A 17,550-nucleotide genomic window follows, 5' to 3' on the forward strand; every position below is an offset into this window, starting at 1 on the left:
TTACTACTACTACTACTACTACTACTACTACTACTACTACTACTACTACTACTACTACTACTACTACTACTACTACTAATAATAATAATAATAATAATAATAATAATAATAATAATAATAAATGCCACCATTTGTGGAAGGGAAAGCAAACCGATATATATCATTGGGGTAACCACACCTACTTCATGCATCGAGTCCATGAGCTTTGTGAGCTGGTAAAGGCGTTGAGAACTAGTCTGCGCACTTTTCTCCTGCAAGTTAATGGCTCTGCTCAACTCCCTAATGTAGTCTCTTCGCATCTCTTCAAAGTAGGACTGGCTCTTGAGTCCTTCCAAGGGAACTGTAAAACAAAACCCAGTTCCCACATAAAGCTTTTTAAAAGCTATTACACATGCTGGAAAATACCCAGAGACGCTGCCTCAAATGGTGCACTCTTATAGCTTTAAAACCTTTACTTTAAGCACAAAATTTATAGTCATCTTGCAGAGATACTAAAATGTTTTGTGTTGGTGTTTCAGGACAATGTCTCCAGGTCTCCCAGGAACCATTAAGTCTATGAAATATTTTCTTAAATCATTTAATTCTGACTAGACCTTTACTGGGACGGTTCTGAGAGATATACTTACCTCAGTACTTAAAGAAAAATTACTTGAATAAAATACGAATGGTTGTTATGTGACCACTAATGATTTTTCCACGGGGAATCTTGCTCACCAGCGGCACTGAAAATTTGACATATCTGAGCAGAAGAAGGGTCTCGACCCGAAACGTCAGCCATTCCTTCTCTCCAGAGATGCTACCTGTCCCGCTAAGTTACTCCAGCATTTTGCGTCCATCTTGAACATCTTTCCTCACCTATTGACTGGCGGTCTGGAGTAGCTCAGTGCTGAACTTGCCGGGGGTATTTGTAAGAAGCACGAATACCCCAATTGAAATGGAAGTTTCAGAATAAAGTTTGTGGTGATTTTAGAGAGAGTTTTTCTTGCAGGATGCACCACTGAAAATACACTCAATAATGAACAAAGGTGATTATCTTCTCTATAGTCGCTGCTGAATCATGTATTTTCTGCATTACTGGGCTCCAGGGTACTGCTAACAAAACATGAAGTTGCAAGAAGAGATAGCAATTAAATCACAGAACAAACACTGTTCTATTGGACAGGACTCTTGACTATTATGAGCACTGCATATCTTTATTATCTATATACTAAAACTCTCGTTTGTTTGTTTGTTTGTTCCTGAACTACAGCCAAAACGGTACTCGATAGCGTGATAATTTTAGGCCCACCTTACTCACCGTTGTCCCTTTGGTGCTAATGGAAGAAGTTTAATTGAAATCGGTGTTATATTTTTAAAGTTATTCATGTTTTAAATGTTTAAATCTATCTCCTAGATAGGGAGGGGGGAGGAGGGAGGATAAGGGGGGTTGAGGGGGATGGAGTGGGGGGTGGGGGGGAAGGGGGGGAGGGGAAGACGGGGAAGGGGAGGGAGGGGGGAGGGGAGATTGGGAGAGGAGAGGGTGCTGCGCCAATGCAGGAGAGGTTTGGGCCCAACGGGTCCACTTGGTCTAGTAACATAATAAAAGTATATGATGATAGAGTATTATCAATATTATCATATCATATCATATCATATATATACAGCCGGAAACAGGTCTTTTTGGCCCTCCAAGTCCGTGCCGCCCAGTGATCCCCGTACATTAACACTATCCTACACCCACTAGGGACAATTTTTACATTTACCCAGCCAATTAACCTACATAACCATTATATGCTGCTATGCTGTATCGTACAACTAAAATAGCAGATTTTGAGTAGGTGCAAGTATGAAATGAAATCAGAACCTACTCACTCTGCACAAGGAATCAGATACTACACAATTTTACTCCTGCACATTAATTAAATCTGGCACACTATACCACATCTTAGATGGGTAAGGCATTGATGGAAAGTGGCAGAAATTGTGCAGTATGGAGGTTAGGTTTAGGCTTATTATTGTCACAGGTACCGAGGGACAGTGCCAAGTTTTGTATTGGATGCTATCGAATCAAATCAGATAATACTGTACATAAATACAATCGAGCCACTCTCAAATATAGTTGGTAGAGCAAAGGGGAATATACAGTATGCAGAATATAACAACTAGAAATGGTGTTATATTTGCAGGTAGAAAAGGGATTTAAAAGAGTAAGTCAAATGTATCGGATGGTAGCAGATCTTCCTTATGGACCAGCACGCAAAGAGTCACCACTCTCTTTTCCAGGCAAGTTGTCTGTACAGATTGTGTATAAAATCATGAGTGGAATAAATCAGGTAGATGCACAGAATCTCTTGCCCAGTGTAGGGGAATCGAGGACCAGAGGACATAGGTTCAAGGTAAGGGGAAAAGATTTAATAAGAATCTGAGGGGTTACAGTTTCACACAAAGGGTGGTGGGTGTATGGAACAAGCTGCCAGAGGAGGTAGTTGGGGCTGGGACAACCCCAACATTTTAGAGACAGTTAGACAGGTACATGGACAGGACAGGTTTGGAGGGATATGGACCAAACGCAAGATAGGTGGGACTAGTATAGCTGGGACATGTTGGCCAGTGTGGGCAAGTTGTGCCAAAGGATCTGTTTCCACACTGCATTACCCTAAGACTCAATGAGAAAACAACCCAAGTTTGTCCATCCTCTCCTTATAGTATAATTGTGGTTTTACAATGAGTTATTTTGCTGAATTAAAATTGACAAACTGTAATGAGGTTTGAACTCTTGCCTTTGGATCATTAAACAAGGTGTCTGGAACACATCTATCTTGTACCTGCAATGAGTTAGCAACTATTAGTTCAGGTGAACTGGAAACAATGCTGTTCTTGTTTTTATTTTTAAAAGCTGATTTCATCAGAAAACAGTCAGGATTATGAGGTGGGGCAATGGGTTCAGAGAAATCGAGGCTGGGCAGAGTGATTTTGATGGTCTGGGGAGGGATTGGGTTCACAACTTTTTCCGGTCATTCTTGCTCCTTCTGCCATGTTTCGAATATAGAATGTCAAAAACTACAGCACAGGAACAGGCCCCTCGGCCCACAATGCTTGCACCGAATATAATGGCAAAATACTCTAACCTCATCTGCCTGCCCCATATTAATTCAGTGGAGGCTCACCCAGCACCTGGTCTAGATGGCTTTCCCTTGCTCTAAATGTTATTCCCTTATCATTTAGGGCTGCACGGTGGCGCAGCGGTAGAGTTGCTGCCTTACAGCGAATGCAGCGCCAGAGACTCAGGTTCGATCCTGACTACGGGCGCCGTCTGTACGGAGTTTGTACGTTCTCCCCGTGACCTACGTGGGTTTTCTCCGAGATCTTCGGTTTCCACCCACACTCCAAAGACGTACAGGTATGTAGGTTAATTGGCTGGGCAAATGTTAAAAACAAATTGTCCCTAGTGTGTGTAGGATAGTGTTAATGTGTGGGGATCGCTGGGCGGCGCGGACCCGGTGGGCTGAAGGGCCTGTTTCCGAGCTGTATCTCTAAATCTAAAAAAATCTAAAAATCTAAAATCATGTATCTGTCCACTATAAACGGATCGATTGTAATTATGGACTGTCTTTCTGCTGACTGGTTAGCACGCAACAAAAGACTTTTCACTGTACCTCGGTACACATGACAATGAACTAAACTGAAACTGATATCATCAGAATGGTATCCCTCGAGGCTAGACTATGGCCAACATGGTCTACATGTTTAAATACTTGGGAGTCCACATCACAGAGGATCTGACATGGGCAACGCACATTACTGCACTGGTGGGTAAGGCAAAGCAGCGCCTTTACCACCTCAGACAGCTGAGGAAATTCAGAGTGTCTCTGAGGATCCTTCATTGCTTCTACTCTGGGGCTGTAGAGAGCATCCTGTCCGGCAACATTACAGTCTGGTTTGGGAACAGCTCTGCCCAGGACAGGATGGCCCTGCAGAGAGTAGTGCGTTCGGCAGAACGCGCCATGGGAACTACACTCGTCCCCCTGCAGGACCTATACATCAGGAGGTGCAGATCCAGAGCAAGCAACATTATGAGGGACCCCTGCCACCCCAGTAACGGACTGTTCCAGATGCTATGGTCAGGCAAACGCCTCCGCTGTCACGCTGTGAAAACGGAGAGGATGAGACGGAGTTTCTTCCCACAGGCCATCAGGACTGTTAACTTTTATAACTCCAGGGACTAAATTTTGTCTTCTCTATATTAACTTTATTAACCTTATTTATATGCTGTAACTGTAATTCTTTTTTGTGCACAATCCGCAGGCATTGCCACTTTCATTTCACTGCACATCGTGTATGTGCATGTGACAAATAAACTTGACTTGACTTGACTTGAACATGCACCACCCATCCTTCCAACCACCAACAAAATGAACGCTAGCAAAAAGCTATCCACGGTTTTCTTTTGACTACCTCACACTCCCTGGGGTACTTCACCCCATGATCCACACATCTCTCCCCACCTCCGGACTGTTTTTCAACCCCTTTCCCTTTTCCTTCCAATCCTCCCTAAACTCTTATGCTCTTCGTTCCCCTTCCCCTCCTGTTTCCATCCACACATGTTGTTCCACCCGCAGGTTTACCCTCCCACCCCACCTGGTCCTGGCTCCCTCTGCCATTCGCCTCTTCACAAATGGTTCCCCTCATCAACCCTCCGTACTTATTTGATTCCAACACTGGCAGCCTTTGTGTTCCTGCTCAGCACCTTCCAGCAGCTGTCCCCACATCCACCCTCTCCAATCCTCACCTAGTTCCATCTGCCTTTTCTTTTTCTATCTCTTCCCCCCCCCCCTCCCACGCCATTTTCTCTCCTCTGTCTGCCTCCATCCATCATCAACCTGGCTCTCCCTTCCAACCCTAGCACTCCCCGTTTTCCTCCTGGCTCCCCATGGCCATCACCCTTCGCCGTTCCACAGTTCACAAATCGCCTCTTTCAGCTGGATCACCATTCCTCTCTGTTCTTTGTACTGCCGTTCTCCCCTCTCCACTCTCAGTCCTGAACCGGTCTTTTGATCTGTCAAGTTTTTTTAGATTTTTTAGATTTAGATTTAGATTTAGAGATACAGCGCGGAGACAGGCCCTTCGGCCCACCGAGTCCGCGCCGCCCAGCGATCCCCGCACACTAACACTATCCTACACACACTAGGGACAATTTTTACGTTTACCCAGTCAATTAACCTACACACCTGCACGTCTTTGGAGTGTGGGAGGAAACCGAAGATCTCGGAGAAAACCCACGCAGGTCACGGGGAGAACGTACAAACTCCGTACAGACGGCGCCCGTAGTCAGGATCGAACCTGAGTCTCCGGCGCTGCATTCGCTGTAAGGCAGCAACTCTACCGCTGTGTTCACCATTCCTTTCCATACACTCAGAATTCCTCCAAAGAATGTGTGTGTCAATCTTTTGCTAACTACCACTTCCATCCTCAGAACTGTCACGATGAGGCTCCTTATCCTTTGGTTGAAGCTCCAGTTCCCTCCCTCAGGAACTAATGCCCAATGTTGGGGCGGCACGTTGGCGCAGCAGTAGAGTTGCTGCCTTACAGCGCCAGAGCCCCGGGTTCGATCCTCACTTTGAGTGCTGTCTGTACGGAGTTACTACATTCTCCCTGTGACCTGCGTGGGTTTTCTCTGGGATCTCCAGTTTCCCCCCACACTCCAAGGACGTACAGGTTTGAAGGTTAATTTGGTTTCAGTAAAAATTGTAAATTGTCCCTCATGTGTAGGATAGTGCCAGTGGGCAGGGCGTGGTCTCGGTGGGCCGAAGGGCCTGTTTCCACGCTGTGTCTCCAAAGTAAAGTGAACTAAAATGGTCAACGTTTCTCTCACAACAACTCCTAAACCCACGAGCCATCACTGAGCAGGGCAGGTACAATAAGTGCATAAGAACACCACAACTCCGAGTATCCCTACAAGTTGTGCGCTACCCTGACCTGAAAACACATTGCTTTTCCATCATCATCACTGTCTAAATCCTGGAACTCCTTACCTGACAATACTCTGGAAGTATCTTCCCTGAAAGGAGCATGATTCAAGAGGTTTGCCCAGTGTTACAATCTCAAGCGTTGTTAGGTCGGTGTAGTTATTGCAGGGCGGCACGGTGGCGCAGCGGGAGAGTTGCTGCCTTACAGCGAATGCAGCGCCGGAGACTCAGGTTCGATCCTGACTACGGGCGCTGTCTGTACGGAGTTTGTACGTTCTCCCCGTGACCTGCGTGGGTTTTCTCCGAGATCTTCGGTTTCCTCCCACACTCCAAAGACGTACAGGTATGTAGGTTCATTGACTGGGTAAATGTAAAAATTGTCCCTAGTGTAGGATAGTGTTAATGTGCGGGGATCGCTGGGCGGCACGGACTCGGTGGGCCGAAGGGCCTGTTTCCGCGCTGTATCTCTAAACCTAAAAAATCTAAAAAATAAATCTAAATCTAACCTTGCCCATTTCCTCTTCATAAATAATAAAGGCAACTTCCATGTTAAGAGTAACAATTTAATTTTGTATCCAGGCACTGTTCTCTAGATCACTGCACTTTGCTGAAATAATGACATCAACATCCCACAGTCAGCTTCTTTAGCAACTTGCAATGGATCTGTATCTCTTGGTTATTCTATCTGTTGACACGAATGGTCTTGTCTGTTATACTCTTATTGAACTTTCCACAATTTTGAGCAACCCTGGTAAATCACCCCTTCAACATCTCTACTCTAATTGCAAGCAATGCTTTGAACAGGCTGGAAACATCAATGATTTGAGGGTGCAGGGGATGATGGTGGTTAGAAATGTCACAAATGATCATTCCTGACAAAAAAAACTACGTTTGGCAGCAAAGGTTGACTATTTGGTTGGAAAGGTCTGTGAAAAACAATGCAATTTGACCACCTCAGCTTTTTAAATAAGTCCTGTGACTACGTAATGTAAAAGTAGCATTATCACATAAGGTTGCTGCTATTAACCTCTAATAAGGCACACATCTGACATCTGAAGGTCTAGTGCCTTCCAGGGTGCAGAGAATGGCGGTACGGTGGCGCAGCGGTAGAGTTGCTGCCTTACAGGGAATGCAGCGCCGGAGACCTGGGTTCGATCCCGACTACGGGTGCCGTCTGTACGGTGTTTGTACGTTCTCCCCGTGACCTGCGTGGGTTTTCTCCGAGATCTCCGGTTTCCTCCCACACTCCAAAGACGTACAGGTATGTAGGTTAATTGGTTTGGTAAATGTAAAAAATTGTCCCTAGTGGGTATAGGATAGTGTTAATGTGCGGGGATCACGGGTTGGCGCGGACCCGGTGGGCTGAAAGGGCCTGTTTCCGCGCTGTATCTCTAAACTAAACTAAACTAAACTAAACTAAACTAAACTAAAGGGACTGCAAAATGCTGCAGATGTTCTACCAGTCGGTGGTGGCCAGTGCCATCTTCTTCGCTGCCGTGTGCTGGGGCAGCAGGGCAAAGGCCACGGTTGCCAACAGGAGTAACAAACTCATCGGGAAGGCTGGCTTTGTCCTGGGGGTGGAGATGGATTATTGGGAGGTGGTCTTGGAGGGGAGGATGCTCCTCAAACTACGGAGCTTCTTGGACAATACAGCTCACCCCCTCCATGAGACACTAGTCAATCTGAGGAGCACCTTCAGCAACAGACCTTCAGAGAGTTGAGAATCTGTGGAATTCTCTGCCTCAGAAGGCAGTGGAGGCCAATTTTCTGAATGCATTCAAGAGAGAGCTAGATAGAGCTCTTAAGGATAGCGGAGTCAAGGGGTATGGGGAGAAGGCAGGAACGGGGTACTGATGGAGAATGATCAGCCATGATCACATTGAATGGTGGTGCTGGCTCGATGGGCTGAATGGCCTACTCCTGCACCTATTGTCTATTGTCTATTGACTGGTTCCACTAAGATGCCACAATGCCACAAGATGACAGAACGCCACAAGTGGTCCTTCTTCCCTGTGGCTATCAAACTGTACAACTCCTCCCCCTTCTGGCATGTGGTAGACTGACTCCCCTCCCCCCCCCCCCCCCTCCCCACCCCTCGTCCCCCCCTCCCCAAATCTTTGCACATCTCCAATCCTTTCCACTCATCACTTTAATTTCATGTTTCTTGCGTTTTATGACTGTCGGCAGATCAATTTCCCTCCTGGGATAAATAAAGTTCTATCGTATCGTATCGTATTTATGGTCATGATATAATCACATCATCAAACATCATTCTTCAAAGTAAAATGGCTCTTCGTGTCTAAATTCCCCCATGTGAAGCCTCCGGTGTAGGAGTGAGAACACAATTTTCACACTGTAAGTAATAAATGTGCCACAGGAATTGTTCCAACAACCCAGCAAGACATACTCCTGAACTGAGTCTACAAACAGAGGCTAAGATAACCGGCCAGCTCGGGCTAGTATCCAAAACTCAGACCTACAGCAGTTCCACAAAATGAGGTTTGAACTGTCAACAGCAAAGTTGTTTAAAATAATATCATCACCATTATTCCAAATATTCTCAGGAGAAGGATTTTGGATGAGTTACATGCAAAACATTTGGCTTTCGTTAACATGAAAGCCAATGTCAGCAATGCGGAACAATAGTGCCTAAGATACCCTTACAGTTATGGGAATGGCCGATTCCACAGTTCCAAATGTTTCATGTTGATTTGTGACAAGAACAGAACATAAAGTGGATTGAAATGGATGAGATACATGGAAATAGTAGAACAGTTAGCATCATGGTTCAATTTGCAACAGTTTGAGTGCTTCATGCATTGTGATGGTACTCAGTATTTATTGGTTTCCCTTTATCACTCAATTTCAAGCTTGCATGTATACTCAAGCCCCGAAGAAGCAAGTGTTTCTTTCGCCCTGCCAATGAATCGTTGGTTGACTATTTTCTTATTTACGAGCCACAGTGTAAGGAATTTTCCAATGGCGTACACTTTGGCAAAGCTGCTATTGTGGCCTTGGCAGAACTCAGTGGAGCTTACCATAGATTGGAGGAGGCAATGGTGAGGTAGCAATTGAAACTAAAGTTAACACCAGGAGGCAAGGAGACAAGGTGGAAAAGGCAAAATCTTGAGGCAAATGAGCAAAAATGAGACTAAAAAGGGAGTCAAAGGAAACTCGCCCCTGCAACAGGAGTTGGTATGTTTAGGAAGTGAGTCAGGGGTATATATGCCAGTCAGATGGTCACTGCAGGAAGCACACTTGAAGGTACTGAAGAGATGAGGGACTGAGGTCCGAGTAGATCTAACTTATTGTTTTTTTTTAGTTTAGTTTAGTTTAGAAACACAGCGTGGAAATAGGGCCTTCGGCCCACCAAGTCCGTGCCAACCAGCGATCCCCGCATATTAGCACTATCCTACACACTAGGGACAATTTACAATTTTACCAAGCCAGTTAACCTACAAACCTGTGCGTCTTTGGAGTGTGGGTGGGAACTGGAGCACCCGGGGAAACCCCACATTCTTTGTTCTATGAATTTGGATAGGTGGTCCACCCAGCTTTAACCGTTTTCTGTTTCAATGCAGCAATTGTGGTACAATTGAGTAGCTGGCCAGGTCATTTCAGTTAAGAGTTGGCAACACTGTTTTGGATCTGACTCACAGATAGGCCAGGTGAAGGGAGGCAGATTTCCTTCTCTGAAGAGCATCAGTAAACCAGATGGATTTTTTTAATGGCCGTCCAATAGTTTCTTTTTTCATAAATTCCAGCTTGCTAATTAAATGTAAATTCCACAGCTGCCATGATGTATATCAGCATACACAACTAAATGACCGCAGTGACATTCTGCTCTGGTCCTCTCTGCGTATTCTCCCAGTCCTGCTTGACTGTAAGCTTCACTAATGCACTGGTTCAGAAGTCTGTGGTCAGGGTCATTTGCCTCAGCACCCGACACAACACTTAATGCGACCAACATTAAAGCACCAAACACTTTCACAACCACAGTTACACCCAATACAGCAAAAGTAGAAACATTGAAACATAGAAAATAGGTGCAGGAGTAGGCCATTCAGCCCTTCTTCTTCGAGCCAGCACCGCCATTCAATATGATCATGGCTGATCGATCATCCAAAGTCAATACCCTGTTCCTGCTTTCTCCCCATATCCCTTGATTCCGTTAGACCTAAGAGCTCTATCTAACTATTAACCATTTTATCACTCTTTAATATTTTGCTAGTGTGAGATTTCTCGCACTCATCAATGTGTGTGCAGGTTTGCAAGGTTATAAGTGAACCTTTGTCGATAACACTCAGAATTGCATGCTTATGAACCACAACCTGTCTGGACTGTAAATTTCCAGCAGCTGTTTGTTGCTATGCTAACACCTCAATCATGGGATCAGAGTTAAATCACTTTCCAAATGCACGTACCTACTCTGGCATTCTTGAGACTAAAAATATATATACGTGGTTGAAAACAAATTTTGGATCCCTGCTTTAATACAAAAATCCACTCCAGCCTGTGTGCCAGGTGTGAACAAAACCAGCCATGATCACATTGAATGGTGGTGCTGGCTCGAAGGGCCGAATGGACCTACTCCTGCACCTATTGTCTATTGTCTATTGTCTAAAACATGGCCGTCTCTTGTTGAATGGAGTAAGGCTGCTACTCTGAGATCAGCAATGACTATCACAATGTAACTATGTGTAGTGTAATGTATAATGGAAGAGAATTAGGAAGTACTGAACAAAACACTTGAAAGGATTTATCAGAACTGAAATGATAAAACGTCTTTAAATGACGAAACACTTTTTTTTCCCCGGTAAAAGAGGGCTGACAAAATTAGGAATGAATTCCACAAGATGGATGTGGAGAAACTGTTTCCATACAAGACAGGGGGATTTAAATATAAGAACACCACAAATGAGTACAAGCAATGCTTTTTTTGTGATGGTATGCGCTGGCTCTTCTAGAAAGTTAACTATATTTTCGAGTTTTTAGAGTTTTAATTTGATTTTACCCTTTTTAGTTATTAGTTTACTAAGTTCGAAGTTGATTGGTCACAAAATCAAAACATTCAAGGGGGTATATTGATGGATTTTTGTTTGGATAAATGTAGCTTAATATTTAATTGATATGCGTATCGGCACCGACAAAAAAAAAAAAAAGTTTAAGATTAGTCATATCTTGTTGCAGCTATACTATCTGAAGAAGTGTCCTGACCCAAAACAAGGCCTGTCAATGTCCTCCAGAGATGTTGCCTGACCTGCTGAGTTACCACAACACTTTGTGTTATATGGAAAACATTGGTCGGGCCACACTTGGAGTATTGTCTGCCATTCTGGTCAATAATCGACGGCAAAGATGTGATACCATGACAAAGAGTGCAGAAGAGATTCACCAGGACACTACTTGGAATAAAGGGCTTTTGTTACTATGTATTCTTCTTCTTAGACAGTCCATTGGAATGAAGGATGTCCTACTTTTGTGGATTCTTCGATAGCTAGTGAGACCAATGTGTGGAACATCAGACATAGTGGCACGGTGACACAGCGGCAGAGCTACTGCCTTACAGCGCCAGAGACCCAGGTTTGATCCTGACTACGGATCTGTATGCAGTTTGTACGTTCTCCCCATGACTTGCGTGGGTTTGCTCCGAGATCTTCGGTTTCCTCCCGCACTCCAAACCCGTACAGGTTTGTAGGTTAATTGGCTTGGTATAGATGTCAAAATTGTCCCTAGTGTGTGTAGGGTAGTGTTGATGTGTGGGGATCGCTGGTCGGTGCAGACTCGGCGGGCCGAAGGGCCTGTTTCAGCGCTGTATCTCTAAACTACAAAAAACTATCTAAACTAAGCACTGCCGCAGATGGGGCAGGTGGTGGTTAACAGAGCGGCAGGTGGGTGGTTTATAAAGTGGTCTTCTCCTTTCCGTGCTTACACAGGACTGAAATGTGTTCAGGATGCAATTAGCTCTACTAATTGTGCAGCAGTAGTTGTTCAAATGCTGGACTGGCAGATTCTTTTGGTGACGGTGCTCCCTCTCTGAAGACAGTGTTCCTCTTCCAGTTCGCCCCTCCTCTGTTTGGTTCTTTAAACCATTTGTCCCCTATGCATTGTGACTCATCAAGGTAGCAATGATAAAGAACCTCAGTTGCTGAGGTATGATGACGGTGAGCGGTGTTCTGGCCTGTCAATGTTGGATTCGTTTAGGAGAGTCCTGGTGTCCAGATCCCAACCTTTACATGGAGAAGTGGAAGTTGCTTGTGCCTGGTTTCCTTTAATGTGGGGAAGCTCTTGTATGTCTATAATCACACTGGCTGTGACTTGAACCTGGTGATACTACATACGGTGCTCTGAAATGCCTAATAGGCAAAGCGATTTTCATCCTTCCAAGGATCCTACCTGCTTCACTTCTACAGCAATCAATAGCTTATGTACCGTACAATTGTGGCCGGGAACATTCATGGCTGCTTTAAGTCCACATCCCTTCAAGGACCGTATCACATAACTTATTGCTGTTTGTGTGGCAACACGTTTTGCGCATAGAACATGAGTTTGTCTGCCACTGTGGAAAATGCTCTCTGATGCTGTATCCATTACCTTTATTTCAATGAAAGTCAATGATACTTCATTGTACCGAGGTACAGTGAAATTCTTTGTTTTTGCATACAACTGGTTCTGGTTGATTATAGACAATAGACAATAGGTGCAGGAGGAGGCCATTCGGCCCTTCGAGCCAGCACCGCCATTCAATGTGATCATACATAAGATCATACAGCAGACCTCACCTCGGCTGTACACAATGAGCCGCCTTGTTTCTGGTGCCGACAAAGATACACAAATTCATCAGTCTTATCTTCTCGCAGCGGCAAACCGTGGGGGCAACCTGTCAGGTTCCTCTTTGTTCTTGGCAAACTCCCGTGCCAGGTCCCCCTTTGTTATCGGCAGGCCCTCCTGCTGGGTAACTCTTCATTCTCAGAAGACTCTGCTGGTTCCCCCTTTGTTCCCGACAGCCCGCCTGCTGGGTATCTCTTCATTCCCGGCAGCACCCCCTCACACCGGGTCACTCTCGGCACCCTCCCACACCGGGTCACTCTCGATGACCCCCCCCGATGGATCCTCTTTTGCTCTTGGCGGCCACCCTGCGAGATAGCCACTTATGAGGTGTTTGCACAGTAGGTTTAAAAGTACCATCAGCAAATTTGCAGATGATACAAAGCTGGGTGGCAGTGTGAACTGTGAGGAAGATGCTATGAGGTTGCAGGGTGACTTGGACAGGTTGTGTGAGTGGACGGATGCATGGCAGATGCAGTTTAATGTGGATAAGTGCGAGGTTATCCACTTTGGTGGTAAGAATAGGAAGGCAGATTATTATCTGAATGGTGTCAAGTTAGGAAATGGGGAAGTACAAAGAGATCTGGGTGTCCTAGTGCATCAGTCACTGAAAGGAAGCATGCAGGTACAGCAGGCAGTGAAGAAAGCCAATGGAATGCTGGCCTTCATAACAAGAGGAGTTGAGTATAGGAGCAAAGAGGTCCTTCTGCAGTTGTACAGGGCCCTAGTGAGACCGCACCTGGAGTACTGTGTGCAGTTTTGGTCTCCAAATTTGAGGAAGGATATTCTTGCTATTGAGGGCGTGCAGCGTAGGTTTACTAGGTTAATTCCCGGAATGGTGGGACTGTCATATGTTGAGAGACTGGAGCGACTAGGCTTGTATACACTGGAATTTAGAAGGATGAGAGGGGATCTTATCGAAACGTATAAGATTATTAAGGGGTTGGACACGTTAGAGGCAGGAAACATGTTCCCAATGTTGGGGGAGTCCAGAACAAGGGGCCACAGTTTAAGAATAAGGGGTAGGCCATTTAGAACTGAGATGAGGAAAACCTTTTTCAGACAGAGAGTTGTGAATCTGTGTAATTCTCTGCCTCAGAAGGCAGTGGAGGCCAATTCTCTGAATGCATTCAAGAGAGAGCCAGATAGATCTCTTAAGGATAGCGGAGTCAGAGGGTATGGGGAGAAGGCAGGAACGGGGTACTGATTGAGAATGATCAGCCATGATCACATTGAATGGCGGTGCTGGCTCGAAGGGCCGAATGTCCTCCTCCTGTACCTATTGTCTATTGTCTATAATCAACCAGAACCAGAACCAGAACCACATGCTGGGTCATTTGGTTCCACGGCACATCTCGGGAGCGCTTTACTGTATTTGTTTAATTTAACTGCTGTAAGTTTGAATTACTGACTATTTTCCAGTATCAACGAATGAACGGATGAAAGACAGAGACACCATTTATGAATCAGAGGACCGAACATTAGGCAAAATCTCTCTCAACTGTGATGACACTTGGCTGTGCACCATCTACTGAAAGTGTATGTGATGGAACAAATTGTCAGCCATGTTGCTGGATTTCTGGGCAATTAGCTAATCTAAAGAGGTGAGACGGCAGATGGAAGAGTTTGCAGTTCTGTACTAATACGCCAATGGCAGACAGACCAGAGCAGACAAAAGTGAAGATGTTGTATCCCATTAGATACTAGGATTGTAACTGTACCGTAAAGTCCTTAAGTGAGATGAGGGAGAATGCATTGTAAACTTGTGGCTGCCTGGCTAGAAATAACTGGTTCTTTATATGCAACTTGGAGCAGGGAGAATCTGTTGATAATTACTTAATGGATAAAACATTGTTAGCAGATAATTTCAATTTCACAGAAATCTGAACAGATTCACATTGTTTATGGATCCAGAAATCCAGCCCGAGGGAACAGCTTCAACTGTGTTAACTTGATTAAGTCAGAGGGTGGTGAATCTGTGGAATTCTTTGCCACAGATGGCCGTGGAGACCAAGTCAATGGATATTTTTAAGGCAGAGATAGATAGATTCTTGATGTCAGGAGTTATGTGAAGGCAGGTGAATGGGGTTAGGAGGGAGAGATTGATCCACCATGATTGAATCGCGGAGCAGACTTGATGGGCCGAATGGCCTAATTCTGCTCCTATCACTTATGAAAAGTGCATGCAGCTTTTTCCCCACTGCAGCAAGACTCCCGAATTAACCAGCTTTATCACACGCCACTTCACAGAGGAGCTGCCACCCATTCTCAGTGTCAACTCCACCTCATTCAGTTATTCCTTCATTGTATCTTAATATTTTTGCACTTCTTTGATTGCCACTACAAACTTTTGCACAGTTCTGCTATTTTGCACTTGTTGTATTTTATCATTACTGTAAGTATATTGTTTACCCCACGAGCTTCAATCCAAACAAGGAATTTCATTGCACTCTGGCGTATATGACAATAAACAAATGTTAATCTGATTCTCTGATTCTATAAACTTTGCACAACCAGCAAGTAAAAGTACTGCTTCCAGTCTCAGTTTTACATGGCTTGTGGATAGTCTTTACTTTCCACAAGCCATGTAAAACTGAGACTGGAAGCAGGAAAATTAAATACTTATGACTCTATGGGCTTGTCACTTGTGGCCTATCAATAGTTTTTGTTTCCCTAATTCAGAGATCCCCTCTGCTGCCAAGCACTGAGAGAAATATGAACAAATTCACAGAACCTTTTCTTGGTTAAGGTCATTAAGGGCCTGTCCCACTTAGGCGATTTTAAGGTGACTGCCGGCGACTAGGCCGTCGCCGACAGTTTGCCGGGTGTCGCGGGCATGATCGTGAGGAGTCTTCCAAAAATCGTAGTGGATCTCGGCGCGTCGCTGAGAAATCATCCGGTTTGAAATCTCTCGGCAACAGCTGGCTTGTCGGCAGGTATCGTTGCTTATTGCGGGCGCTGTCGCATGCTGTCCCCAGGTTTGCTAGGTTGTCTTAGATGCATTTAGAAGCACATAATATTAAAATAAGTAAAGTCATTTCAAAATACCATAAAATGCTTGTGTTTAACCAATTTATTTACCGTCAGGACATTTGACAGGTAGATTGGAGGCGACAGTTTGACGGTCAGGTAAGCGTGGGAATTTTCGCGATGTTTATGGCCATCAGCCATTACATTTAAAGTGGGCTCCCAACCCAGATATGCAGCCCAGAAACCAGAGATGCATCTCCCGTACATTCTCAAAGAATGCCCACACACTTTTCACAAAAATCCACTTAACCACTTTTCAAATATTTTTTTAAAATACAACTATTAGTAAACTGGAAGTAAATCCAGTTTATTCCTTGTTACAGTGACGCTTATTTTTCAAGTAACCCGGGCAAGTTTTTTTTATATCAAAACTGTCAAGTACTTACCGACTTGTCAGTGATTTCAGCAAAAATTAGGACACCGGAGAAGCATTGACAGCGTGGGAATTTTCACGATGTTTATGGCCATCAGCCATTACATTTAAAGTGGGCTCCAAACCCAGATATGCAACCCAGAAACCAGATATGCATCTCCCGTACATTTTCAAAGAATGCCCACACACTATTCACAATAATCCGCTTAACCACTTTTAAAATTGATTTTTTTAATACAGCTATTAGTAAACTGGAAGTAAATCCGGTTTATTCCTTGTTACAGTGAAGCTTGGTTTTTAAGTAACGCATACAAGGTTTTATAATTCAAAACTCTCAAGTACTTACCGACTCGTCAGTGATTTCAGCGAAAATCAGGACGCCGGAGAAGCATTGACAGCGTGGGAATTTTGCGATGTTTCCGAAGACGGTGTAATCTCGACCTGACTCAGCATTGTCGTGGTCATTGTCATCGGGTAAAAGAAAATTTCGGCGATCTGCTACGACTTTGACAGTCGCCGGCAGTCGCCAAAAAAATCGCCTAAGTGGGACAGGCCCTTGAGGCATAAGGAATAGGAGTAGAATTAGGCCATTCGGCCCATTAAGTCTACTCCGCCATTCAATCATAGCTGATCTATCTCACCCTCCTAACCCCATTATCCCGCCTTCTCCCCAGAACCCCTGACACCCGTACTAATTACGAATCTATCTCTGCCTTAAAAATATCCATTGACTTGGGCCTCCACAGCCTTCTGTGGCAAAGAATTCCATAGATTCACCACCTTCTGACCAAATATTAGGTATTCTGGAGAGAATTTAAATGTTTCCCTAGTCTTTATTCGCTCAGAAACATCTGTGACCTTATGGTCTTGGAATGCACCAATCATCAGAACGACGGATTTATTTTTAGGAAAATAACATTCTCCACTTATCAAATATTATTTTTTTTTAAACTAGACTGCATTGTACACATGATAATTCTTGGCTCAAAAGACTGTACAATGTAACTTGCAAAGTTCATCCACAAGAAATTGCAAATGGAAATGAAATTACTGCGGATGGTAGAGAGATACAATCAAGATGGAATTTCTACAAATATTCAGCAGATCAGGCTCAATTTGTGGAAAGAAATAGTTAACATTTCATGACAATGTCCTTTCTGATGGAACATTAATGCTGTTTCTCTTTCTGCAGATGCTGGATTAAAGAGGCAAGTTGGGCCGAAGGGCCTGTTTCCACGCTGTATATATGACTATAACTATGACTACTTCAGGTATCCTGCTTCTGCCCTGAGGCTTTATTGGCCCCTGCTACGACAGATCAATTTAAAATTCACATTACTACTTTTACATTTTCAGTGTTTGCTTTCATTTTAA

The 17,550-nt window shown here is 44.4% G+C and overlaps 1 protein-coding gene across 2 annotated transcripts in view; it reads right to left on the reverse strand.

Annotated features, from left to right (window-relative positions):
- Nucleotides 1-17,550, reverse strand: part of LOC144595372 (progesterone receptor-like) — a 283,603-nt gene that overhangs the window by 13,496 nt on the left and 252,557 nt on the right. For both annotated transcript variants that reach the window (XM_078402823.1, XM_078402822.1), the window contains one exon: nt 183-340. In XM_078402823.1, the coding sequence (XP_078258949.1) occupies nt 183-340 (158 nt within the window). The remainder of the gene's footprint in view (nt 1-182; nt 341-17,550) is intronic.

This window comes from Rhinoraja longicauda, chromosome 7 (genome assembly GCF_053455715.1).
Source record: "Rhinoraja longicauda isolate Sanriku21f chromosome 7, sRhiLon1.1, whole genome shotgun sequence".
Lineage (NCBI taxonomy): Eukaryota > Metazoa > Chordata > Chondrichthyes > Rajiformes > Arhynchobatidae > Rhinoraja > Rhinoraja longicauda.